The sequence below is a fragment of the Nomascus leucogenys genome, chromosome 13, assembly GCF_006542625.1.
Source record: "Nomascus leucogenys isolate Asia chromosome 13, Asia_NLE_v1, whole genome shotgun sequence".
Lineage (NCBI taxonomy): Eukaryota > Metazoa > Chordata > Mammalia > Primates > Hylobatidae > Nomascus > Nomascus leucogenys.
Window position 1 is genome coordinate 73858386 of NC_044393.1, and position 26580 is coordinate 73884965.

Sequence of the window (26580 nt, forward strand, 5' to 3'; positions counted from 1 at the left end):
ATGGCTAAGAAAGACAAAAAGAAAATCAAAACACCAAGGGAAATTCTCAGGATTTAGGTTAAAGGTGGTTTTAATCTACAGTTAATATCTCAAAAATTCTTCAGGATTTTCTACTAAAATTGGTACATTGAAACAATGCCTGACATATTTTCTCACTATATGTCTTCAACAATGCATGGTTGCTAATGACAGCATTTGCTCATGAGCCTTCCCTGCAGGAGAGATAAAGCCTCTGGGGTGGAGAATTTTCTACAACAGCAGACCTGCCATAGCTCATCTGTCAGGGTGAGTCAGACAGGCATTCTGCTCCCTAAGGATGACAAGAAAACAAATAAAAATAAAAGAAAATGCAAACATTTTCATAAAAGGCATTTGGCAAATTAGTAGCTGCCCTAAGGAATTCAAAGCAAGGGCAGAAACTATTAGCACTTCATTCACAAAAATCTTTTGATTTCAATATTTCAAACAGATAAATTAAACCATGTATTATGTCTTCTGATAGTTCAACTGCACAAATATATATTGTGGAAACTTGGCCAACATTACAATGATTTCATTCACACACAGCTCATGCTCATTTTTCATTTTTTTGATACAAATATTTGTCAATTTCTACTACTACAAGGCACAGTGCTAGGCACTGGGGAATGCAATGATGAGCAGAAACCAACAAGGACTGTATCTCCATCCTGCGGAGTCCACATAGTTTAATGAGGATGGGGAGGCAGGCATAGTAATTAAAAGTTCCTATAAGCACATGAGGAATTGCAGTGGCCACAGATTTGAAGGAGAGATATGTGGTGCCTAGAATCTATGATTGGAGTATTTTAACTAAACCAGAAATTGAAAACAACTTCTATAAAGAAGTTCCGAAGGACCCTTAGATATTAACTAAGCAGGGAGGGGAAAAGTTATTGTGAGCAGAGGAAACACCCATGTCCTAAGGCATGGTGGCAGGAAAGGGTATGATCATTGAGGGGGCTGAATGAAGGTCATTGTGGCTAACACAGAGAGTGCCAAGGCACTGTGGCATGAATGGGGCTGAAGACATGGGGGATCCGCATCCTAAAGGGCCTCAGAGGCATGATACAGAGTTCTGTCTCTACCCTGAGAGAGAAAGTCAAGGAAGCATTTAAAGGGCATGTTTCTGCATGTGTGTGTCTGCTTGTGGGGGTGTCATGCTGTTTGAGGGACATGACATGATCAGATTTGGTTTTATTCTTTATTTAATCGTCTCTTAATTTCACCAACAGACAGCTATCCTGTTAACAGTTTCTGCACATGGTAAGAGTAACTGGGGTTGAATATGAAGTGGTTTTACATCTAGACTGTGGAAAGTACAAATAAGTCTACATAAAAAAACACTCACAAGTTTTGCATTTTTTTATGTAACACAATGCAACTGAATGGCTTTTTAAAATGTACAATTTGTATTCAGAGATAGTATAATTTGCTATTCTTAACATGAAGAGAATCAAGGAAAACCGCCTTCCTACTAAAACCAATTAAATATTTGAATCACCTTTAAGCATGTACATTACACTCTTGTTCCTGATCAATATAATGAGTAAAATATTCTGTACCCACCAGTATTAGTTACATGCAAAGAAGAATAGTGTCCCCCTTTTTTCCAGGTAACTTAGGAATAGTAAATGCACAAGAGGTTAGAAATATAAAAATTCTGAATATATTCTGGGTATGGCATGCTGAATAATGCACTGAGTAATAACATATAGAATGACAATAACAATAACTTGCTGTTATGAGAGACTTTGGTAATAAAAAGAAATCAACTCATAAAATATTATCATTTCAAGTCAATCTGGTAATATAGTAATATACCTATAGAATTAGGGACAAAATTATCCATGTCATAACATTCCAGTTTTTAACTGATTGAGTGCATGTTATGTGCTAGGGTTTCCAACATTTCATATTATCTTTGTGAGGTAGTTGGTTGCAGGAGGGGAACTCACAGAGCTTGAAGCCCAGACCTGCTGAAGCCTGAGTGTGAGTAATAGAACCTCACTTCATCCCACGTCTATGTAAACACTCGAGAAGGTGCTAATTTTGTTTTGCAGTAGTTATTTGCACCTAGTGAGGAAGCAGGCATGTAGCCAGAATTTCCAGAACAGCCTAGCTGATACCATGAGGGAAAAAAAAAAAAAAAAACTAGAAAAAAAAACAACAACCAGAGAAAGGCCAACAAAGGAAGCTTCTCCTACCTGATGGTGTTCTTGCTCCATTTAGGCAGTATCATCTGAAGCTACATAATTTCACTGCAATGCTAAGGTCATATGAGAAGTCACAGCTGCCTCTGAAACCTCACTGTGCTAACTCCTGTTTTGTGTGTCTGTTCTCTGTTTTTTCTGCCTAAGTTTCCTAACCATTTGCCATTGAAATCATATCTTTCTGTTGACTGCATTCCCATCCCATTGTGACAATATAGAAAGTATTACACTCATTTTATAAAGGCACTGAAGCCCTAAGTATAACAGTCACTCATCCAAATTAACCAGCAATAATAATGAGGTTCTAAAAAACACAACTATGCCCTTTGCATATGAAACTGTTAGGAAAGGGCAAAACGCTGAAGACACACTTACGGGGTGAAGAGAAACAAAAACCAATTCTATAAATGTGTAATCGTGACACTGTGTGGAGAAAATTTAGGTTGTTTCTTTTGATGTTACACAAGAAAATCATATATGATAATATGAACATGTTTATTTTACCATCGAATAAGCTCTATGAAAACAGGAAGTGTGTCTATTTCATTCACCTATTTAAGGCCAGCATCCAGCAGAGCCCTGTGTGTCACTGCCACTTAATCAATACTTAAATTTTAAAATTTTAAAATGCCTATTGATTTAAATTATTTCATTACTTCATTAAGGTGAAAAAATTGTAGTTTGGTTATTTGAGGAACATAAGTGATGTTTCTGTGAGGGTGTTTTGGATGAGACTGAAATTTAAATTGGTGGACTTTGATCAAAGCAGATTGCCATCTGTGGGTGGGCCCCATCAAATCAGTTGAAGGTCTAAATAGAACAAAAGACTGCCCTTCCCAAGCAAGAGAGGATTCTGCCAGCAGACTGCCTTTAGATTTCAACTACAATACCAGCTCTTCTCTAGACCTCCTGCCTGTTGGCCACCTGCTGCAGGTTTTGAACTTGCCAGCCTCTATAATTTAGTGAGCCAATTTTTCAAAGTAAATTTCTCTTTCTACACACACATGCACACACACACAGATACACAGCCTATTGGTTCTGTTTCTCTAGAGAACCCTGACATAATACAATTAGTATTAGCATAACTTTTTAAGGATATGGGTATTTCAGTGTAAACAATCTTAAATGATACACACACTATTAAGATGAGGTGGAAAGAATATGAAGTAGAAAAGTCACAGGGCCAGGTCCAAGATTTCTCTATTTATTTATTCATTCACTTCTTTATTCATTATATACTTTCTGAGCATCTGTGATAATCCCAGACACTGTTTCAGGAGCTGAGGGTACAGTGGAGAAGGAGGTTGACCAGCTCCTTCCTCTTATGCTTGTTTAAAACTCGTGGAATAGATCAGCAATATATAAGTCAACAACTGTATTAGTCAGAGTTCTCTAGAGAGACAGAACTAATAGGATATAGGTATATATGAAGAGGAGTTTATTAAGGAATATTTACTCACACAATCACAAGGTAAAGTCCCACAATAGGCCCTCTGTAAGCTGAGGAGCAAGTAAGCCAGTCCGAGTCCCAAAACCTCAAAAATAGGGAAGCTGACAGTGCAGCCTTCAGTCTGAGGCCAAAGGCCCAAGAGCCCCTGGCAAACCACTGGTGTAAGTCCAAGAGTCCAAAAGCTAAAGAACTTGAAGTCTGATGTTCAAGGGCAGGAAGCATCCAGCACAGGAGAAAGATGAAGGCTGGAAGACTCAGCAAGTCAAGTCCTTTCAACTTCTGCCTGCTTTCCTCTAGCCATGCTGGCAGCTGATTAGCTGGTGCCCTCCCAATTTGAGGGTGGGTCGGCCTCTCCCAGTCCACTAACTCAAATGTTAATCTCCTTTGGTGACACCCTCACAGACACACCCAGGATCAATACTTTGCATCTTTCAATCCAATCACGTTGATACTCAATATTAACCATCACAAGTAAACAGACAAGTTACTTTCAGAAAGTAAAGAAAAAATAAAACAGGCAGATATGATATAGAATTATTTAGATTGGATAATCAAGGAAGGCTTCTCCAAAGAGGTGACTTTTGAGTAGAAAGATGACTAGAAATAAGAAGCCAACCATGCCAAGATCTGGAGTCAGAGCATTTCAGGCAGAGGAAACAGCAAGTACTAAGGCCTAGAGGCAGGAGAGTATTTGCCCAGAGTACTTGAGACAAATTCCTTGGCCTCTCTGAGCCATGGTTCCTCATCTGTAAATTAATGGTGATGAGACATACTTTAAGAGTTGTTGTCAGAATGAGATCATGTTTATAAGGTCTGAAGCACAACTATGGCATATAACAGAAACTTGAGAAATGGTCATTATTAAGGGAGTGTAGTAGAAAGGTATAATTTAAATTGGGAGTAGGGGAGCATACAGAAATGACTTTCAAGGAAATTTGAACTAAACTCTGAAGGATGAACCAGAGGAACCAGAGACTGTCAGATGGTGAAGGAGGAGAATATTCTAAGCAACATTAAGAACACACCTGTACACCATGCACGCACACACGTGTGGTCATGCACACACACACATCACACATATCCTTACTTCACTGTGGTTTTGTTGCTGGTGAGCAGGTACAGATTCTTGACTTCACCGCACAAAAGAACTTGAGAGCGAGCCTAAAGTAAGAGTAAGCACAGTTTATTTATTGCAAAGCAAAAGTACACTCTGAGAGGCAGAGCAGGCTACTCAGAGGGAGACAGCAGCTAGTGCCTCAAAGGAATTCCTTTTATGGGAGCTGTACATACATTTTCATAAAATACGACCTGGGAAGGTCAAATATGCAAAGGCAGACCTGCAGCTGAAGCATGTGCTTACCTGTAACACACATCTCATGTATCCTGCCCTAACGCAAATCATGTGTATCATTAGCATATAAAATCTCCACCTAGGGGTGCTTTTTTATTATTAAAATGAGGAAAAGTTTACTAAAAGCTAAACCTTGATTCTAGCTGCATATGCAGGACACCAGAGAAGCCCTTGGCCACCCCCTTTCCTTTCTCCTCCCACTTCCCTACCCCCAAGGCAGGAATTTGTACCTAATAGCTTCTTGGGCTTTTGGTGCTGATTGGTTGGAGAATGGGGAAACTCCACCAGGAATAAGAAACTTTTGTTCTCTTTCCCAGGCCGCACTGGATGTCAGGAACTTGTAACCATCTGGTTGGTGGTCTGCTGGTATCCTGTAGGACTGCTTACCTTGCAAAAGAGGTGCTGATGCACACAAGGATGCAAAGGATGTAGAGCTGTCTGTGGAGGGGCCCGTGGGGCTTCACACAAGGGGACAAGTCAGTATGGCCCCTGATATGATTTGGCTCTGTGGCCCCAACCAAATCTCATCTCAAATTATAGTCCCCACGTATCAGAGGAGGGGCCTGGTGGGAGGTGATTGAATCATGGGGGCCGACTTCCCCCTTGCTGTTCTCGTGATAGTGAGTCAGTTCTCATGAGATCGGGTTGTTTAAGTGTGGCACTTCCCCCTTCTCTCTTTCTGTTCTGCTCCTCCACAATAAGACCTACTTGCTTCCCCTTCGCCTTCAGCCATGATTGTAAGTTTCCTGAGGCCTCCCAGCCAGGCTTCCTGGACAGCCTGCAGAACTATGAGTCAATAAACCTCTTTTCTTCATCAATTACCCAGTCTCAGGTAGTTCTTTATAGCCGTGTGAAAATGAACTAATACAGCTCCCTAATCTTACTTATCCCACCTCAGTTTGACTGTTGTTTTTAAATTAAAATCACCCTACTTTGAAATTAGAAGGAAACCACAAAATTTTATTAATTTACATACCAAATCTTTTAAAACTCATAGGTCTACTTTATATTGCTCACAATGCAGGAAGAAAAAAGGAAAAAGGGAGAGTGAGAGAGAAAAATATAGAATATGAATGGCAGAGAGAAAAAGCCAAGAAACACATGGAGAACAACGATAGAGGAAGTAAGCGAATCAAGAGGCAATTGAGGCAGGAAGAAGAGTGTTGACTTAGGGAGAGATGGAGATGACGGCAGAGGGAAGAAGAGGCCAAAAAGGCGGAGAAGGAGGAAGCCACAAAAGACACATCCCTGGGCTCAGGAAATAAATCACCCAGTTGTCTGGAGCTGAGCAGACTAGGCAAAATGGCAGCATGCTAACCTTGAAAACATTCTGGAAAAAATTGCTTAATAAAATGTATATATTAGTTTCTGAAAAAATTATCTTTGACATTCTGACTGAAGGAATTCATGCTCCTCATTCAATATGGAAATAAAACAAAATGTATTTCCATGTGACAGAAATATTTCTCACATAACAATTTTCTTCCTTTTAATTCAAGAAACCAGGAAGGAAATTTGCCATGAGAAAAATGGAAGAGAATTTTTACTGGCCTATCACTCATAAACTATTTTTCTTCCCTATTTCTTATCCTTTACTTTCTATTTCACCATACTGCCTTATCTGGTCATGTGTGTATGTATCTCTATCTATCTATATCTATCTATCTATCATCTATCTATCTATCTATCTATCTATCTATCTATCATCTATCTATCTATCATCTATCTATCTAATATATGCTTTCATTTTTCTTACTTTTCCCTCAAAACATACATGCCCTCTTCAATTATTTTGTGAATGTTAGAAATCTATTAAAACATGCCATCATTGGCTGGGCGTGGTGGCTCCCACCTGTAATCTCAGCACTTTGGGAGGCCGAGGTGGGCAGATCACGAGGTCAGGAGATCAAGACCATCCTGGCTAACACGGTAAAACTCTGTCTCTACTAAACATATAAAAAATTAGCCGGGCATGGTGGCACGCGCCTGTAGCCCCAGCTACTCAGGAGGCTGAGGCACGAGAATTGTTTGAACCAGGGAGGTGGAGGTTGCAGTGAGCTGAGATCATGCCACTGCACTCCAGCCTAGGTGACAGAGTGAAACTTCATCTCAAAAAAAAAAATATATCAAAAAACAATAAAAAAGTTATTATTTCAACATGATAACCTATGTTTACTGATTATGTTTTTATTTATTCCTGAGAAAAATTAATATGAACTGTTTATCACAACTCAATATCAACCCTGATTTTATTTTTAGCTCATTGCTGAAACTAAGAAATGTCCATTGACTTTCTGAAAGCAATAGCTTAATGCTTCTACTTTTGTCATTGTCAGAAAATTGTTCTTTAAAAAAATATACCCACCTGTTATTAATATAGTCACTACGTAAATAGTTACTCAGTCTTAAGAGGAGTATGCAACCTCACTAACTATCATTGTTTACTAAAATAAATATTTCCATGCTGTCCATAATGCTTTTAGTAAAAAAGGGAGGCTCATAACAATTGTAGTGCAAATTAAAGCTGAATTTAAAAAACGCACAATTCTAATTGTTGAATTCTGAAAACAAATAGCCCAAATCATTCTTTTTTTTTTTTTTTTTTTTTTTTTTTTGTATTTTAGAATTCTTGAGAGATATGTGAAGGAAGGGATCCAGAATCCAAAGTAAAAGTCCACCACATATTCACAGCTGTGGCATCTTCCACCTCCTAGAACCTTACCCAGCAGTAAAGGCTTTCCTAACTCAGCAGCCTTAATGACTTGCTCAGAGGAAGCTGGTCCAAAAGGAGCTCTCCAGGTTAGTGTAGTTTGTCCCTAAGCAGACTTGAGATTGTAGGCTGAGAGTGCATTTGGATGGGCTTACTAAATGGAAAGCCTTCCTTTTTTTTTTTTTTTTTTGTTTTTGAAGTTCTGAGTGGATGCTGTAACTTTAGTCTTCCTCCAGAACTATTTGGAATCTCTGAAAACCGTCGTAAACTCAAGAAAGGACCTAACTATGTTTCTCATGGTCTCCAAACATAGCATTGCCAAGATGCTGCTTGAACTTGTAGGGTGTTTTCTCTGACTGGGCTGCCTTCTGGCACCTGATTTTTTTCTGCACGATTACTCCAGAATACTGTGGGGAAGAGCTCCCTCTCCTGCCTCGCAGAAGGTAATGCTACTGGATACGATTGCCTGAGTAGGCTAACTGCTTCCAGAAGCCAAACTGTTTAATTTGATCACGTGAAGTTTGCACTTTAGTTTGGATAGATCTTTTCTATCCTTGATTTGTAAGTCCAAGTTTTATATATAAACAAATGCATAATTAAAACATCCATTCTAGATTGCTTGTATAAACAAAATGTATAATTTGCACATTGACTACAGATTTTCTTCAGAAAAACAACAATTACTTCGTATGTGCTTTTGGAACTAATAGAAATCTGTTCAGCTGTGATTTATATGCACTTCCAAAGTGAGATTGTTACAGAGGAAATTGTGGCAGTTAATCAACATGCAAATGACATGTTTATGTATGACTTAAAATGGATTTTGACAGAAGTATGAATGCCAAATTTAAATCTTTAGCCTTGCAATGAAAATTACACAAACCACAGAAAGATCTGACTTACCTATAGAAATATTGAAGTTGAGTTTTAATTAATGCTTGCCAGATTAATACTTTTCACTTGTTGATAACAGGTCAAATATGAAATAGAAAACTCAAAATGCTAGAAGTAAAAAAACACTTTTTTACTCAAAACCTTTCCTGTGACCTTCATCTGCAACATATTATGTTATTCATTCTAGTAAACAGTTTTTAGGCATGTCTTCAGAATTTAAATGAGTATATCTATGATATGGTTTGGCTTTGTGTCCCCACCGAAATCTCATCTTGAATTGTAATCCCATAATCCCCACGTGCTGTGGGAGGGACCCATGGGAGGTAATTGAATCGTGGGAGCGGTTTCCCCCATGCTGTTCTCGTAATAGTCAGGAGCTTTCATGAGATCTGATGGTTTTATAAGCATCTGACATTTCCCCTCCTGGCCCTCATTCTCTCTCCTGCCACCCTCTGAAGAGATGCCTTCTGCCACGATTGTAGGTTTCCGGAGGCCTCCCTAGCCATGCAAAACTGTCAGTCAATTTCTTTTCCTAATAAATTACCCAGTCTCAGGTATTTCTTCACAGCAGTGTGAGAACAGACTAATACAATCTAACTGGCCATACTGACAGAATTATTTTTCTCTGTTTATAAATATTTGAAGAAGTACTACAGTTTCTGAATCTCAAACATGAAAGTTCTTTTCACATTTATTAGGAACTTTACAACGTTTTAAATAAAAGAAAGGAGTTGTTATGAAAAAGAATGAGATGAAAACAGAAACAAAAAAAGTAATTAAAGCAGTTCTCATTAATGTCCCTCACCTGTGCTTTATTTCTCATACTGAATTGGAAAATCCCCAGATTAATATGAATTAACATTTATTGAGTGTTCCACAAATGTTAGCTACTATTATCTACTAGGCACGGTGCTGATTGCATTACATTCCTTATCCCCTTTAAACCTCAAGACTTCAAGGAAATTTAAGCAAATTGAGGCCAAAAGAGTTAAATAACTAGACCAAACTCACACTGCCAAGAAGTGGTGGAGCTGTATTTTCAGCTAAGGTCTGGCTTCAGACCCCATGGTATTAACCGCTACCCTGTACATTTCAGACTAAATGATTTATTAACAACTGTGATTTCTCTGACAATGCTTTGACATTTCTTTTCCTTTTCCTTTTCCTTTTTTTTTTTAAGACGGAGTCTCGCTCAGTCGCCCAGGCTGGAGTGCAGTGGCGCGATCTCGGCTCACTGCAAGCTCCGCCTCCTGGGTTCACGCCATTCTCCTGCCTCAGCCTCCCGAGTAGCTGGGATTACAGGCCCCCGCCACTACGCCCGGGGCTAATTTTTTTGTATTTTTAGTAGAGATGGGGTTTCACCGTGTTAGCCAGGATGGTCTCGATCTCCTGACCTCGTGATCCGCCGGTCTCGGCCTCCCAAAGTGCGGGGATTACAGGCGTGAGCAACCGCGCCCGGCCGCTTTGCCATTTCTTGAGTACACTACTGGTTAATGAATTTTGTGTGGAACTGAAGTTAGAGTTAACAGAGCCAGGATAGCATATAAAATGCCAACAAGAAAAGAGCCCCAAAAGGAGAAATATTAGCTTTTGATGTGAGAGACAACAGAGGGTCAAAAGAGGGTAAGTAGAATGAAGACAAGTGAATTTGGTCAGATCTGGGCAGAGATTAACTTAAATGACAAGGCTTCAGTATAGAGAATGGGATGGGTGTAAGAAAATTGTATACATATACATATGTAAATATATATGTATATAATGTAGTTATGAGGTGGAGAAGAAAAAAATAGTAATCAAAAAGGTGAAGGTGGAAAGAAGGAAAAGAGAAGAAAAAAAGAGTAAAATGTATTTAGAATTTTCCACGGGATAAGCATTTTTATGTCAATGCATATAATTTTCATATTAACTGCCAAGCACATAATAACTTAGAATACTTTCTCTCATTTTTAAAGATGAAAGTACTAAACAACATTTTGGAGAAGACTTACCTGATAGAATTTGAAGAGCCAAGACTTGAACTCACATCCTTTGATTCCAATGCTGCCCTGTGGGTTTAAGCATAAAGAGGGAGGGAACTATAGAGAGATATCCTAGATGATTTTGAATAGATATCATTTGGTTGCTATATTGAAAGTATTTTGGATATTACTTATAGTTATGATACATATTTATTAAACAAAATGGAAAAAACATTTTCTAAAATTTCCTCCTGTTTGTTGCATTCATTTTAAGAGAAAAATATTTATACTTTTCTTGTTGTGAACTGGAATGCATTTTTATAATTCTGAAAATGAACTTTTTCATTTCTGTTTACACCATCATAGAAAGGGAGAATTATGCTTGAAACAGAGTCTGTCAGGCATTGGTATAGATCCCTTTCTGCATCATTTGGGTCCAAAGGAAGAGGAAAAGGTATAAATCATGACCAGCTAAGAGATCCAATAAATTGGAGGAAATTAGGAGGTGCACACTTTTTGTTTGGAGATACCATTTTCTTTGTTTTGCCTGACAGCCCAAAATTATCTAAGATAGGGGTGCGTGTGACCTGAAAACAGTAAGTCAGGAGTATGCACCATGATCATTGTGTCCTGGGCACCAGATAAGGTCCAAGCTCCCCAGATGGTGAGCGCCAAGGGTTACATTGAGATCGCCGCTTATTCCCAGATACACTTGCTATGAGGTGGCAGGTTAGGTTTGGTCTTCTTTCGCTCCTCTTTTACTTGCTCTACATGGGGTAGAAATCTCCCAACGTTTGTGGAGAGTGACTGTCACTATTTCATATTTAACTGCACTGGTGAAGAGTTTATTTTCCTTTAAAATTGTTTTTATTTTTGTTAAATAACCACTTTGTCATTTTAATGGCAATCTGCATAGAGGGAGTTAGATATGCGCTAATGTTGTCATCTTAAATCTAAGTTAGTTTTGAGGGAACCATTATCACACATTTTGAATGAAGTTAACATCATTCAAAACTAACATATGTGGGAAATCCTTTAAGTGATTGTTTTTTGCAAATTTGCAAACCTAGAGTATATCTCAAAATACTCTCAAGTACATAGCCTTGCATTCATGAAAGAATCAGATTTTCAGTGAGGGATTTTATTTTCCTTCAAATAAATGGATTTAATGTTTCTCTTAATTATATGTCACAAATTGGACTATTTGTGGGCCTGCCTATACAGGAATCTAAACAATACCAGTTTGTAGAGTCCAGGGGAATGTAAGAAAAATATTTTTTTCTTTAGGTATTTATTGAAATAACATGCCATTCAAGGGATTCATTTTTAAGTCATTTAAATAATTTTAAGGAGGAAGTCAAATCCTATACAAACTAATAAATTATAAGCAAATATTTATGAAAGTTCATTTCACTGCCTATGGGAAGGTCACTCTTCCTTTCTTACTCTATTTGTTCTATACTACTAAGAAAGAAACACTGAAGTTCCCTGTGGATGGATAATCAGTATATGCCCACAAAGACTGGAAATCATGTTGTTTGGAGACATACATCTACAGCCTCACAACTAATCCAAAAGTCACAGACACACATTTGTTGACTGCACTTCCTTCCCTTTCTCAAGATTTCCATTTCTCATCTCTCCTTTGAACCCATATTCTTCTTTTCTGGTCCTCATCTCCACATGTTTCTTTGGTCTATTTAGTTTTTTCTTCAGGTAATCTCTCAGTTTTTCAAGCATCTTTATTGTGTATTTTTCTGTTAGTCTCTCTTCTCTTTTTTGCCCATTATATTATCTGCCATTTCTATCTCTTATTAAACCAAACTAAATATGGCCTGAGAAGGACTCCATACTTCTGTATTTGCATCCTTGTGGATGAACTGCAACCTAACTGAATACGTAGACAAGATTGAAAACTTAAGAGTATGCCCTGTAATAATCACTGAGTCTTGGCCAATCCCAGCAGCCATATTTCAACCAGTTATACACTGCCGAGCATTCAAACTGTGTTCAGTAAGGCAAACGCCAAGCTGTAACCAATCCAGCTGTTTCTGTACCTCACTTTAGATTTCTGTACCTCACTTTACTTTTTTTGCCTATAAATTTGTTCTGGCCATGAGGGACCCCTGGAGTCTCTCTGAATCTGCGGTGATTCTGGGGGCTTCTCGATTCACGAATCGTTCATTGCTCAATTAAACTCCTTTACATTGAATGTGGCTGAAGTTTTTCTTTTAATACTCCTATCCTTATTGTCCCCATTCTTTCCTTTATAATTTCAACCACCCACTTTATCCCTCTCCTCTTTCCCCCAAGGATAAAGCACTCCTGTAATTCCACTTTACCTCCCATGATAAGTAGATTCCACTGTTGTTTTTTTCTTTGTTTGTTTTTGGTTTTGCTTTGGCAATTCTCTTTCTTTCCCAAGGAATAGAAAACATTTAATTCAGAAACAACATTCAAATTATCATTTGATCTAGTAAGTATGATTGGCATTTGTTAACTTTTAATAAAAGGATATTTTAACCATATAAATATATATATAATGCATATAAATGCATTATATATATATATATATATATTCTAGAGCACAGCTCTCAGTCTTGTTGCTGATGAGAAGCATTTTGTTCTCCATTATAAAATATACTCTTTCTCTGAGACACACACATCATGCTTCCTTGACACAAGCCAGCCTTCTCTTTATTGCCATTGTCTTAGTTTCTGATCATACCTCCATGTTTGTCAAAGAATAGATTTCTGCTTCATCCTGCATGAATTCAGGAGCCTTGGTACAAACCCTCTCTGCTCCCATTACTTCCAGTAACTTTCACCATCACTCTCAGGAAGCTCTCTCTCAGAAGCAGACTTCCGCCTGCTTCACTTTAACGTCTCTCAAGTTGGATACCCAGCGTGGTCCTCCTACTGAAACAAGAGTGCCAGCTATACCAACAGAAAATCTTTTTACCTGCCTAACTGATTTGGCTCAAAATTGAGGAGCAGAGAGCCCAACTCTGAAGTGAAAGCAGAAACACTGGGCAGTGAATGACAAAATTAGCTTTGCTCTCAGTGGTTTCTGACAACCCCGTGGCAGGACTGGGGTGGAAGGAGGAAGGAGATAAAGCCTAAAACCTTAATACAGCTTGGATCCCAGAGTACTAAACCATTGGAGCAAAGGTGAATGAGAAGTAAATCCTCTCCTTTAGAAAAGGATCAAAAAGAAATATGTCTGTCCAGAACTTGGTGCCTCCTTAGAAGATTTATAACCATTAGCAAGCTTTCTCGTGAGTCTTTAGTTCAAATTTTCACCATTTTTCTTGTCTGAAGAAAGTTTGAGGGGAAACTTTAAGTTAAGTTAGTCCTGGCTTTAGTTTTCTAAAAATAGAACTTCAAGATATTGAAAAGATAAACCCTAAAATGAAGAAACCCAGAGAAAGGATTATACAGCAGATTTGTATAGCTGAAAAGAGAATGATTGAATCTGCAGGGAAAAGAAATTATCCAGAATGTGAAAGCACAAGTAGGAAAAGTAAATGACAGAGTAAAAGAAATATGCAGCTATTCAAAGTTCTAGAAAGAATAGCAGAGACATTGGAAGAGATGGTGGCTAAAGCTTTTCCAGAACTGTTAAGGGACATCAGTATTTAAATTCAGGAAGCTCAATGAATCCCAAACTGAAAACAATTAACACCTAAAACCATTATAATGAAATTGCAGGGGCCCCTAAGGGCAAAGAAATTATAAGCCGTAATTTTTTGCTGTCAATGATGTCACTGCAGTCGGGTAGAAGACCCTGAATTTCCCGTTTTACAGCATTTATTTTTGGAATGAGAGGCCCTCATGACTGTTGCGTCTGTAAATCCTGGTTTGCCTCTCCATCCCACTTTCATTTCCCCGTACCACTCGTTAATAGAAAAACTAACTCCTGCAAACCTATTATTTCATTCTGGCTCCAGTGAAGTCCTGAAAATCCAGAATCTCGAATACAGCAGTCTATCTAAAACAGGGTGGAGAATCAACACCTCTCCTTCCCAACGCTGCTCTTTGTGATCTTCTAACTTTACTTTTCAATCTTTGGTGCTTGTCTATGTCCATTGCATATTTAGCTGACCTCTCAGCACATGCCTCATTTTTGTTTCTCTTTTGGACCCAAAGGATCATCATTTCTATGAAGCAAAAACGAGACACAAAACTGTACAAGTAGAATGACCTTTACCTCCACTCAGCACATACAAACACACACACACACACAGGCACACATACTTGCACACATTTCCAAAGGGCTGTTAATGTTACGATAGGAGAAACCACTGGTAGGACATCAGAAGAACTGGAATTTAAAGGAATAATAAAGTGATGAATCAGCAGAGGTTAACTCAGGTAAAGAGATGTCAAAGATGTAACTTGGTTAAGAGCAACTACTCTACTAATGAGCTTCCATCTGGGAGATGTCAGAAGAATGTCACTGAAGGAAATTTTTCTGTTTCTTCTGAGTAACAGAGACAAGTTATTTTAGTATGATGTCATTTAGTCTATACAAACTTCTATTCCTTCTTAAATCTCTCGAATTGACCTCCTGGTAATTCTCGTTCACTGAAAGCTTGAGGATCTGATTCGCAGTTTTCATCTCTGCCTCAATCTTCACTTTACAATTCAAAAAAAGTCGAAATCTCATGCAGCACTACATCTACTGTTTCCTTGGCTTTCTGCCTGTGATCTTAATGCTCTTCACCTCCGCTCCACTTTAGTTACAGACACTCAATACCATACCCTAGGCTTTATCATCACCTGCTATTTCTCCACCTCTGAAATCTTAACCTGAAAGTTCACTATTTGAGTACAGATTCTCACTCTTCCAGCTACTCTTCCAGCTCTTGCATTCTGTTACTTCCATTAAACATTAATTTTTACTTCACAGCGATCTCAGTTCTTTTGAATCCACTTCTATGAAACTATTTTGATATTCACATACTTTATAACTCAGTTTAGACCTCAATGATTCTTCTCTTATATTCCAGGTCCCACAATCATACCTCTTAAATATTCCAGGAATCTTCACTCTTCTCTCTATTTCCATCATCACCACCCTAGTTCAGGTCACCATTACCTCTCACATAGATTACTCAGCAATATTCTCATTGGCCTTCCTGACCCTAGTGCTTCCAAGCTCCCTTTCCAACTCATTCTCTGCACTGCAATGATAATTATCTTTCTATAATGCAAATATGGTCATGCCATTCCCTCTTTGAAAGCACTTTAATGACTTCTAGTTGCTTCTGGAATAAACTACATATTCCTAAATATCACTTACACATTTTTCATGATCTGGGACCTGCTTTCCTCACAAGCCTCTCTTTAACCTTCTCATTCTATCTCACCCCATATTTCAATAGCCTGAGATATGTTGAGTTTACTGAATTTTCCATCCCTGTTCCCACCTCTAGGCTTTTGCATGTGTTTGTTCCTCCTCCTGAAGCAGGATTCTGTACTTCATCTTCTTCCTGTGTTACTCTCCCAATCCTAATCATTCCTTAAGTCTTGCCTTAAGAGAGCACATCTCTCAGGAAGCTTTCCTTCTGATCTGAGTTACACAGCCTTCCCCATGTACCTGTACTTCCCCATCACAATACTTAATATAGTATCTCCCAACTGTCTCTTAAATTGTGTGCATCTCTCATTAGATTGAGATATGTGAGGCAGGGATAGTATCCTCACAGGATATCACAGAGCCTGAACCACATTAGTTGCTCAATAAGTATTGAATGAATGAAAAAAAATTTCCAACTCGGAGACTCAGATGTGGAGAAATTTAGTAGAAATAACCTTCAATCAGGATACTCATTATGAAATTAGAGGATTTTGATCAGATTATATACCTGAAGAATATGGGACCTTATCCACCATCCTGGAAGGTTACTGGAAAAAAATTCATGTTTCTAAAATGATTATAAAATTTTCTTAATATTACATTAAATGAGTATTTATAATCTACAAATTATACACTTTTATCTACACTGAGATTTGCACATGTAATCTCCACACTAGGCACTATAAATTATTGTCTTCATTTTAAATCAGGTTTTTTTCTGAAGAGTTTCCTTCTTATTTGCCTCAACACAACACAATGGAAGGTGACTTCCAGAGGAACAAGAAACAGTTTTATATCAAATCTCTCATGACTTGCCTAATGATGCACTACAGGTCTCACTGGTCTTTCTACATTTCTGACAGATTCTCCATCTTCCTCAAAGCACTGGATTTATAGAAATACTGTATATACCACAGACTTGTCTCCTTAAAACTTCAGTGCCAAATGTGCTTAGGCCATAAATGTCTGAGTTGACAGAGGACATTGATATTCCCCGTGCAAGTCTCTTTTCCTATAAAAATGCAAGTGTCAGATTATGATAATTCTCTCTCCATCAGATGCCTACAAAAAACAAATTGAAGGAAGATAAAAGTTAGCAAGAAGTATGTAAGAATACAAAAGAAAATAGCAAGTTTTAAACTATCCAAGGCTTTCATAAGTGCTGTCATTTTGATAACATAGTTCTTACAGACCATTAGGCCATATCCAGCTTCCCCCAGTTGACAAGTCTGAGGTTCCTGCTGCTCTCACAATTGAGTGATGTGTCTATATGAAGGAGAGCACAGCCTTGTAAGAGGCTTTGTGTTTTTCATAACCACAGGAAAGTTGGTAAGATCTATCTACATTAATAGCTTCAAACATGGATGATCATCACAATTGTGGGGGGGGAATTGTTACAAATTTCTAAATCCCATTCCCAATATTCTGGGATCCACTAGGTCTGTTTTTGTTCATTTGAGTATTTTTTTTCCTTGTTTTATTACTGTAAAACTTTACATACATCAAAATGCACAGGTTTCTTTTCTTCACCCCTTTAAATTAATTATTTATTATTAGCAATCCATTTTAAGTCTTTATTAATTTATTTATTGAGACAGGGTCTCACTCTGTTGCCCAGGCTGGAGTACAGAGGCACAATTATGGTTCACTGCAGCATAGATCTTCCAGGCTCAAGCAATTCTCCCACCTCAACCTCCTGAGTAGCTGAGACTACAGGCATGTGCTACTTTTTTAATTTCTTGTAGAGATAGTGTTTTGCTATATTGCCCAGGCTGGTCTTGAACCCCTAGGCTCAAGTAATCCTCCAGTCTCAGCCTCCCAAGGATTACAGATGTGAGCCACTGCGCCCAACCTATTTATTTATTTTTGGCTTTTAGCTACACCTATGTGGATTGCTTTTAGTAATTTACATATAATTACCATATGCATCTTTAAGTTATCACAGCACTTAGAGCTAATATTTTGTCCAGCTGACTTAAATGCTAGAGCTTAACCCCATGATCCTATCTATTCCCATTTTCTGTGCTATTATTGTTATAGATGTCAAATCCATATACACTATAAAACTCATGATACAACCTTATCTGATTTTTTTATATCAGTTACATAGCATGCTGAATATGCTAATAACTGAGTGCTGTACATTTCAATATTGCTAAGAGAGTAAAGTTCTAACATTCTCATCACCAAAAATGTTAAATATTTGAGGCGATTAATACATTAATTAGCTTAAACATTCCACACTGTATTAAAAAATCATAACATCACTTTGAACCCCATAAACAGATACAACTATAATTTGTCAATACACAATTTAAAACCAAAAAATGCAGTTGTCTTTTAAAGAAATTAAGGGAGAAAAAAAGATATCATTTTAAATGCATTTACATATTTATCTTTTCTTCTGCTCTTCAATCTTTCCTGAAGATCTTAGTTCTTTAGTCATTATTTTTCTTCAACCTAAGAAAATTCTTCAGCATTTCTTATAGTGGAAGTTCTGCTCATGGCAAATTATCAGCTTTTATTTGAAAAGTCTTTGTTTTGTCTTTCTTTTTGAAAGTTATTATTTTTGGAGATAAAATTCTGAGTTGAGATAATTTTATTTTCAACACTTTAAAGACTTTGTTCCATTGTCTTCTGGCCTTCTGTGTTTTTGGTGAGAAGTCAATCATCTTTGAATCATTGTTTTCCTGTGTCTAATATTCCATCACTCTACCCCTACTTTCTCCCCACACACACCTCTGACTACTTCAGCGTTTCTTTTTGTTTTGGGTTATCAGGAGTCTTATTATGTTATGGTTTTATATGCATTACTCCTACTGGAAATTCTTGGAGGTTTTAAGTCCTGAAGTTTGTTTTCAGCCTTAAAAATTCCCCACCATATTTAGGGAATTTTGGCTATTATATTTTTATTATATATTTCTTTTCCTCTTTCTCTCTTCCTGTTAGCTGGAATTACAAGTATATGTACATTAGACGGCTTGATATTATCGCACATATCTCTAAAGGTCTGTTCCTCATCTTCAATGTATTTTTTCCTCTTTGTTCTTCAAATTGGATAATTTATACTAATCCATCTTCAAGTTCAACTATTTCTTCTGCCATCTCTAATCAGCTGTTAAGCCTATCATGTGACATTTTTCTTTCAGATATTTTAATTTCTAGCTTTAGCATTAGCATTATGTTCTTTTTTATAGTTTGCATTTCTATGTTCACTCATTATGACCATTTTTTTCTTATTTTAATGGTGGTTTTAAGGGTGTTGTCTGCTGACTCCAGCACGCAGTTTTTCTCTGGGTCTGCTGTTCTGTCTCTATTAACTATTTTTCCTTCTGATCCAGTGTCATAGTTTTACTTTGCATATTTTGTTATGTTTATTATAGGTGAGACATTGTGGTTGATACTTGGGGGAAATGTTGGATTCTGTTATTGTTCTCTGAGTAGTATTCTTTTTTTATTTTTGATAGCAAGCAATTAAATTACAGGCTGCTCACCACAAACTTCTGAAGGCTTGCTTTACATATCATTAAAGCAGGCCTATTTCCATATCTTAGGTCAGATCTCATAGAGTAAATTCTGTGTTATAGTCTTTAATCTGAAAGCATGGTGTTTCAATGGAAAACCAAAGGTATTATTTATCAAGCCCTTCTAACTTGTCATGACTCACACTCCAAATGTTTGTCTTCCTTGTAGTGGACAGTAGCTAAAATCTCTAGGAAGCCTTTTAAACTTTCAGCTATTGATTTCCACTGAGTTTCTTGGATTCTCACTTACACTTACATAGTCAACAAGGGATTGAGGAAAGTTTATATTTATATTGTGGTGCTCCCTCCTCTGTAACTCTTTCCTTACTGAAGGGAAATTCTCAGCCACTTAGGTTGTCCCTTGGCAACTCAAATAAAAAACACTGTAGCTTTTTGCTTGAGTCCTTGCTGCCCTGTACTACACAAACTAGAATGGAAAAGCAAAATCAATGCCGTTATCTTATGTCAAGGATCAATTTCTGATTTTGGTTATTCTCCAGTCCTTAATTTTTTTTTTCTTTCAGATTGTATTATTGTTACCTAGGACACTGGGGGAAGGATACTAATGGAATATAACCTACTCCACCATTATCAGAAACAGAACACCTATTTGTTTGGCTGATTCATTTTCAAATAAAGTTCCTCTCTTTTGTTCCTTAAACATACATTTATTTTAAGCACCTCCTATGTGCTAGACACTCTTCCAGACTCTGACAATGCAACAGTGAACAAAACAAATATATTCCCCATTCCTAAGGAGGTGAAATTCTAGTGTAATAGGAAGACAAAAACATACACAAATATAAAAGATAATATCAGGTTAATAAGTACTATGAAATAAATAAAACAGAAGAAGGGGGTAAAGAGTGTCAGGAATAGTTTTTGGACAGGGTCATTGAAGAAAAACTTCACTAAAGAAGTTGCTATGTGACCAGCCTGGGCAACATAGTGAGATCCCATCTTTAAAAAATTATAAAAATTAGCCAGCCATGGTGGCTCGTGTCTGTAGTACCAGCTACTCAGGAAGCTGACGTGGGACCATTGCTTGAGCCCGGAAGTTCAAAGCTGCAGTGAGCTATGATCTTGCCACTGCACTCCAGCCTGGGCAACAGAGCAAGACCTCATCTCTAAACAATGAAATAAAATAAAATACATTTGCTATGTGAGCAGAGACCTCAATGGAGTGAAGAAGCCATCATGCAGATATTTGAGGAAAGTGTTCCAGGCTAAACAATAGCAAATTTAAAAACCTTGACAAAGGTGTTTGGCAGAGGCTGATTCTTGTAATAAGACAGCCAGTGTATCTGGAGAAGAATAAAATATGCTATATTAGAGAGGTTGCCCCAACTGGATCATATATAGTTTTGTAAAGAGTTTTGATTGTAATGAGCGTGATGAGAAGGTAGTTTTGAGCAGGTAAATAATAGAATCTGATTTACATTGTGAAAGGTGTGCCCTGGCTTCTGTCTGTAGAATAGATGAGAGGGGAACATAATGATTTTCCGCTGGTGATTCTAATGATTAATAGGTTTGGGAATATGTTTCTGCATGATGCAGAAACTGGAAGCTGCTGCCTTGCTAGCCTGATATTTCAAGTGTGGTCCAAACTAGCACCATCGGCATTCTAAAAGCTTGTTAACTGCAGAATCCAAGGCCCACTCACAGAAGAGCTGAATCAAAATTCACATGATTTCCTCTTGGAATTTCTATTTCTACCTAACAAAATCTTACCTACTCAACAATGACCATAGCCATCAGAAAATATCCCCAGCTACAAGTGAGTTAGCTTTATACATTAATAGAATGTTATCCTTCACTCCTAGTTCCTTGTATCCTAGCTTCACTTTTTTTTTTTTTTTTTTTGGCTAAGGAGTCAAAAGAGGTGAGGATTTAAGGAAGTCACACTGAACTGTGTCAAATGTTCAGTTTCTCCTTGGATTTGCAATTACCTTTCTGAAAATAGTCACAGAAGTTTTGGATGTATGTGTGAGGAGGAAGACAGATCTGTCTAACTCTTATTTGATATTGCGTGGCTCTTCTCTATCCCTCTCTCAAGCCTCCTTCCCCTACCACCCAAACTACCTCTTTCCGTGTGTCAATCAATAACAATTGCTTATAGTCTTTACTTTGCAACAAGTTGTTTTGGTATTGATCATTCACAGCCTTGGAGAAAACTCTCACTCCACTGGTATAGTTTTTTATTTAAAACTTTATTGTAAAATGAAAACTAACATGAAACTCACAGGAATTATAAATTTAAGGCATTAATTTTCAAGAAGACTCTTCTTCCTAGATCCTCACTCTCACCGTTAAAATTAGCAATTTTTTTCAGTAAGGATGATTAGACATTACCGTAATTTTCTGGGTTTCTTGCTAAAAATTAATGATTCATAGTTATCAAATAACTAAAATTTGAAAGTAAAAATTAGCAATTTTAGTTGTTAATATTAGTTGAATATAAAAACAATATTTAGATAATATAATTTTCAAAGGTTTGTCAGCAATTAACTACATATTTATAGACATAGTTGTCTCTTCCTCTTCCTTCAAACATTGCATTACTGAAAAAATAAATCAAAATCTTTACAATAAAATGTAAAATACAGATACTTTTTAAAATCACATGATATTATTTAAATCAAAATAGTTAAAATCTATTCTGTAATCTAGTATTAAAATTTACAAATATCTGACTCTAAGAGTACTTAAACTACAAAAAGTATAAACTGTAGCAAGCTGATTACCTGAAATATAGTAAAGCCAAACATAAAATTACCTTGTAACTCTGTAATTGCATTTGCAATGAGACAATATAAAAATTCTCGGTTGAAATCACCTTCTAATGATTGAAAGTCCTCACTCCCCATGAAGCACCTTGGTTGTTTTTTGTTTTTATTTTTGGTTTTAGTTTTTTTTGAGATGGAGTTTCGCTCATCAGCCAGGCTGGAGAGCAGTGGCACGGTCTCGGCTCACTGCAACCTCCACCTCCTGGATTCAAGCAATTCTCCCACCTTAGCCTCCTGAGTAGCTGGGCTTACAGGCGCCCATCAGCACGCCCAGATAATTTTTGTATTTTTAGTAGAGACGGGGTTTCACCATGTTGGCCAGGCTGGTCTTGAACTCCTGACCTCAGGTGATCCACCCGCCTTGGCCTCCCAAAGTGCTGGGATTACTGGCATGAGCCATGCGCCTGGCTGCACCTTGCTTGTAATCGATGTCTGTACCGAAACCTTTCCTGAAGACCAGGCTTCAGCAAGGCTATCTTATGCCATTGTTGTTAATATGGTTATTTTACATGCCTTATAGGTTTCAATTTCTTTGAGATTTATATAATTATTCTTGTATAGCAGTACAATCATTGCAGTTTACTGACTTTTTACCTTTGATTTGTACCCAGCTTTCAAGTTCCCAACTCTTAGAATCATTTATTCTCTGTATTTTCACTTCAGCTCAACACCTCCATGTGTTACATGTAAGTAAAGCTATGAAGAAAAAAAAGAACCTCAAAGCACAGAAATAAAAAAATGTCTTAATTAGGGATTTTTTTCTACTACCATATGGTCCAAAAGTATTCCCTGTGGCTGTCACTGAAGAGCATGGTAAAGTGGCAATGTATGTTTTTGCCAAAAATGAGCTGTGGAAAGTAAAATCATATTCTATGTGTCTTGGTTTGTTCAACAGGATGCAATATGGGGTCAAGAAGACAATTGTTTTGATTTCAGGCCCATGGGAAGCTCCGCCATAATGGCTGCATGCCTCCCTCTTGCAGTCTTACAGGGTGAGAACAGTGAGAGTAAGGGACTGACAAGTGAAACAGACCAGACAGTTCAGTGCAACACATCCCCACTTCTGTAAACAACTTGAATTGTATGCCTGCGTGCCTATTCTGGTAATGTCTGCCCTTGTCCTTCTCAGTTTTGTTCTGTTTGCAAGGGGCTGTCCTTTTAGTCTACATTTTCCAGGCCCCAGTTGCCATCAGCAGATTAGAGGCAGGGGGAAGGGAGAAGTCAAGGTATTCAACCTTCTGCCTTTGGTAGTAGCTAACATCACACTAGGGCCTAGCTCCTGCCATAAAACCCGTGAGGCTCCAGCCTTCATGCAGTAGCCCGAGGGCACAGGTTGCCTCCTTTTGTCCTTCTGCCTACATCTGGAGGAAGCTTAGGTGGGCCAATGTTTAGATAGCCTCACTGCCATCTAGTTAGCATCTGAGTTTCTTCCATCACCCATATAACCCATTCCTACATTAAATTTCTTGTCGTAAATGCTGAGAGTGTTTTTTCTTTTTGTTCAGATCCTAAACAATTGCATTCTGTTCATGGAGAATCAATAATACTTTGATCACACAGAATTCTATAACTAGAATATATATATATATATATATATACACACACACACACACACGTCTTATATATGATGTATATAAAAAGAAAACTAGAGAATTATAGGCATCATATATCATAGATGGAATAGACCCAGAGCAAAAACAAGAAGATGATCTACAAGATTCAAGCAGTTCAAACATAAATTTTAGATTTATGGCCAAATGAACTAAACTACTCACCAAAAGAGATTAAAATGACAACAAAGTAGGATAATTTTCTTAAGACAGTTGCATGATCCTGAAGTTTGAATATAATTCTTTCATGTTAAACAGATGGTTGGCTTATAGGTAATTAAATACAAAGAATCTCTGGAGGCAAAGCACAGCTTTTTCAGTGAGTTAGTGATGGAATAACTGAACCTGAAGTAATCGTACAAATACCAGATTGAAGGAGACTGGAACCGCATTATGTAATATGGTCATCTCTTCCCTTCCTAAAAGATTATATTTTGTTTACCTAAATGGATTATGAGATTATGTATCATTAACATTGTAGTTTTCTTGTAGAATCAATCAGACAATGTCTTTTACTTAGATTATGCTAAAATTTATGTTTATTACTACATGATTCAATAAATGAACTGGCATGGCCTGACAGACATATGTTTTAGAAGGGTTTGCCTAACGCTGTTAACAGAAGCATTGCAGGCAGTCCAGAAAATTGCAGTAAAAATATGCAAGTGCTTATAATAGCTTCTAAGTTAACCAATATCCGAAACTTGACATTTATAAGTGGGAGAAGAAAAAACAAAGTTTCAAAGGCCCACTCAAGCTTTCTCATAAGAAACAAAGAAGATAAGGGAGCCCCATTCTTTTTTATCTACATTTTTAATGAATATGGGCTCGTAACTGAAATATTAACTATAAGAAGCACAAGTTTGTATTTAAAAATTTCTAAGTATAAAACTGAAAAAAAAATATTGCATTGTAGATTGTTTAGCACATTTAAAAAGTCTATTCCCATTTTCCCTTTCTCTTTCTTTTTTTGTTATCCTATACGACTTAAATGTTTAAGTAGTTATATTAATAACTGTTTAAGTAGAGGGCAAAATTCACTAAATAGAAAAGAATCACATAAACTTATATTATGGGTTTCTTTTAAGTCTTCGAGAGCAGTTCATGAAAATGTGGCGGAAATGTGTCTAAAAGGGGGCAAAGAATTCACATCCCTTCTGGTACACGATAGCCTCAGGGGAGCATCATAAGCCACTGGCCTGCTTCATTCTTAGGGAGCTGGCGCGACATGAGCATTTTTAAGATCTTCATCCTAAATTCCAATGCAGAACACACAAAAGGGTTAAGAAGGCCTGGTGCGGTGGCTCATGCCTGTAATCCCAGCACTTTGGGAGGCCGAGGCGGGAAGATCACAAGGTCAGGATTTCAAGACCAGCCTGACTAACATGGTGAAATTCCGTCTCTATTAAAAATACAAAAATTAGCTGGGTGTGGTGGCACACGCCTGTAATCCTAGCTACTCAGGAGGCTGAGGCAGGAGAATCGCTTGAACCCGGGAGGCAGAGGTTGCAGTGAGCCAAGATCGCACCATTGCACTCCAGCCTGGGCGACAAAGCAAGACTCCACCTAAAAAAAAAAAGAAAAAGGAGCGGGGTAAGAAGACAGACAGACTATAACTTCCTATATGTAAACCTGCATTATCTTAACTATGTACATCTATTTGGACTCTACCACACACCCCTCATATCCCGTTTCCCTTTCCCATAAGCCCTCCCCATTCTCCTCAGTATTATTTAAACGTCTGTGGACAAAAGGAAGCCAGAACATCGTATAGGTCATTTTTGCCTCCTGTTTAGCCAAACCTTCCCTGTGGAAATGAAATGCAGAACCGAGACCTACTTAAATTGTGAGTAGGGGTAGAAGAAAGATAAAGGAACAAAAACATAGAGCAAACATAAATTATAATCTCAAAACATTATCTAGGCTCACTGATATTTAAGAAAGCTCATGATTTTGGATTAATTAAATTTTGTTCTGCCAATTTACTGAGTTGTTTTGATTAATTCTCATAGCTTCTCAGGTAACACTTGTGTTTTCTAACATCATAGACATTGCAAATATTTTAATTTTGTGTTTTCTTTCCCTATATGTATACTAATAGATCTGTTACATAACTAAAGCATTGACTATATCCTCCAGAATTTTAAGTAGCTAAAGAAGAATTATGCATTGTAATATTTTTCTTAAATATCACAGAAATGCTTTCTGCAATTCTCTATTAATTATGGTGCTGACTTTGGTTATGTCTTTATCACAAGAGATCAATAGAAAGGAACAGAAAGTTTAGTTATGGACAGAGTGTGCAGGGTTTTTTTTTTGTCTGTTCTTGCACGTGAGAGTGGGGGTGCTCTAATGAACTGGGAAAGTTATAGTCTTACCTCACATCTCACACAAAAATAAATTCTATACAGATCAAGTATTTAAAGGGAGAATTAGGCCAGGTGTGGTGGCTCACACCTGTAATCCTAGTGCTTTGAAAGGTGGAGGTAGAAGCATCACTAGAGGCCAGGTATTCAAGACCAGCCTACACAACAGAGGAAAACCCCATCTTATGAAAAATTTTAAAAATTAGTCATCTGTACCCACCTATAATCCTTGTTACTCAGGAGGCTCACGCAGGAGGACTGCCCAAGAGGTAGAGGGCTGCAGTAAGCTATGGTCATACTTTGCACTCCAGCTGGAGCAACAGAGCAAGACTCTGTCC

At 37.5% G+C, this 26580-nt stretch overlaps 1 protein-coding gene across 1 annotated transcript; it reads right to left on the reverse strand.

Moving 5' to 3' along the window:
- Positions 1–205: 205 nt before the first annotated feature.
- On the reverse strand, positions 206–13468 carry C13H7orf77 (chromosome 13 C7orf77 homolog). The gene is made up of 4 exons (XM_003261276.3): positions 13323–13468; positions 10625–10681; positions 4769–4842; positions 206–310 (listed from the first exon to the last, which is right to left on the reverse strand). The coding sequence occupies exons 1-4, from the start codon at positions 13401–13403 to the stop codon at positions 274–276; spliced, it is 249 nt and encodes an 82-aa protein (XP_003261324.1). The 5' UTR covers positions 13404–13468; the 3' UTR covers positions 206–273.
- Between the last annotated feature and the right edge of the window lie 13112 nt (positions 13469–26580).

Excerpts from the sequence above, each read along its gene's own strand:
- C13H7orf77 (XM_003261276.3), bottom strand. The coding sequence starts at position 13,403 with ATGGGAGCAGAGAGGGTTTGTACCAAGGCTCCTGAATTCATGCAGGAT. Across the intron at positions 10,682-13,322 it reads ATTCTTTGACAAACATGGAG|GGCAGCATTGGAATCAAAGG; the intron begins GTATGATCAGAA and ends TTAAACCCACAG. Across the intron at positions 311-4,768 it reads AGCAACAAAACCACAGTGAA|GGAGCAGAATGCCTGTCTGA; the intron begins GTAAGGATATGT and ends TGTCATCCTTAG.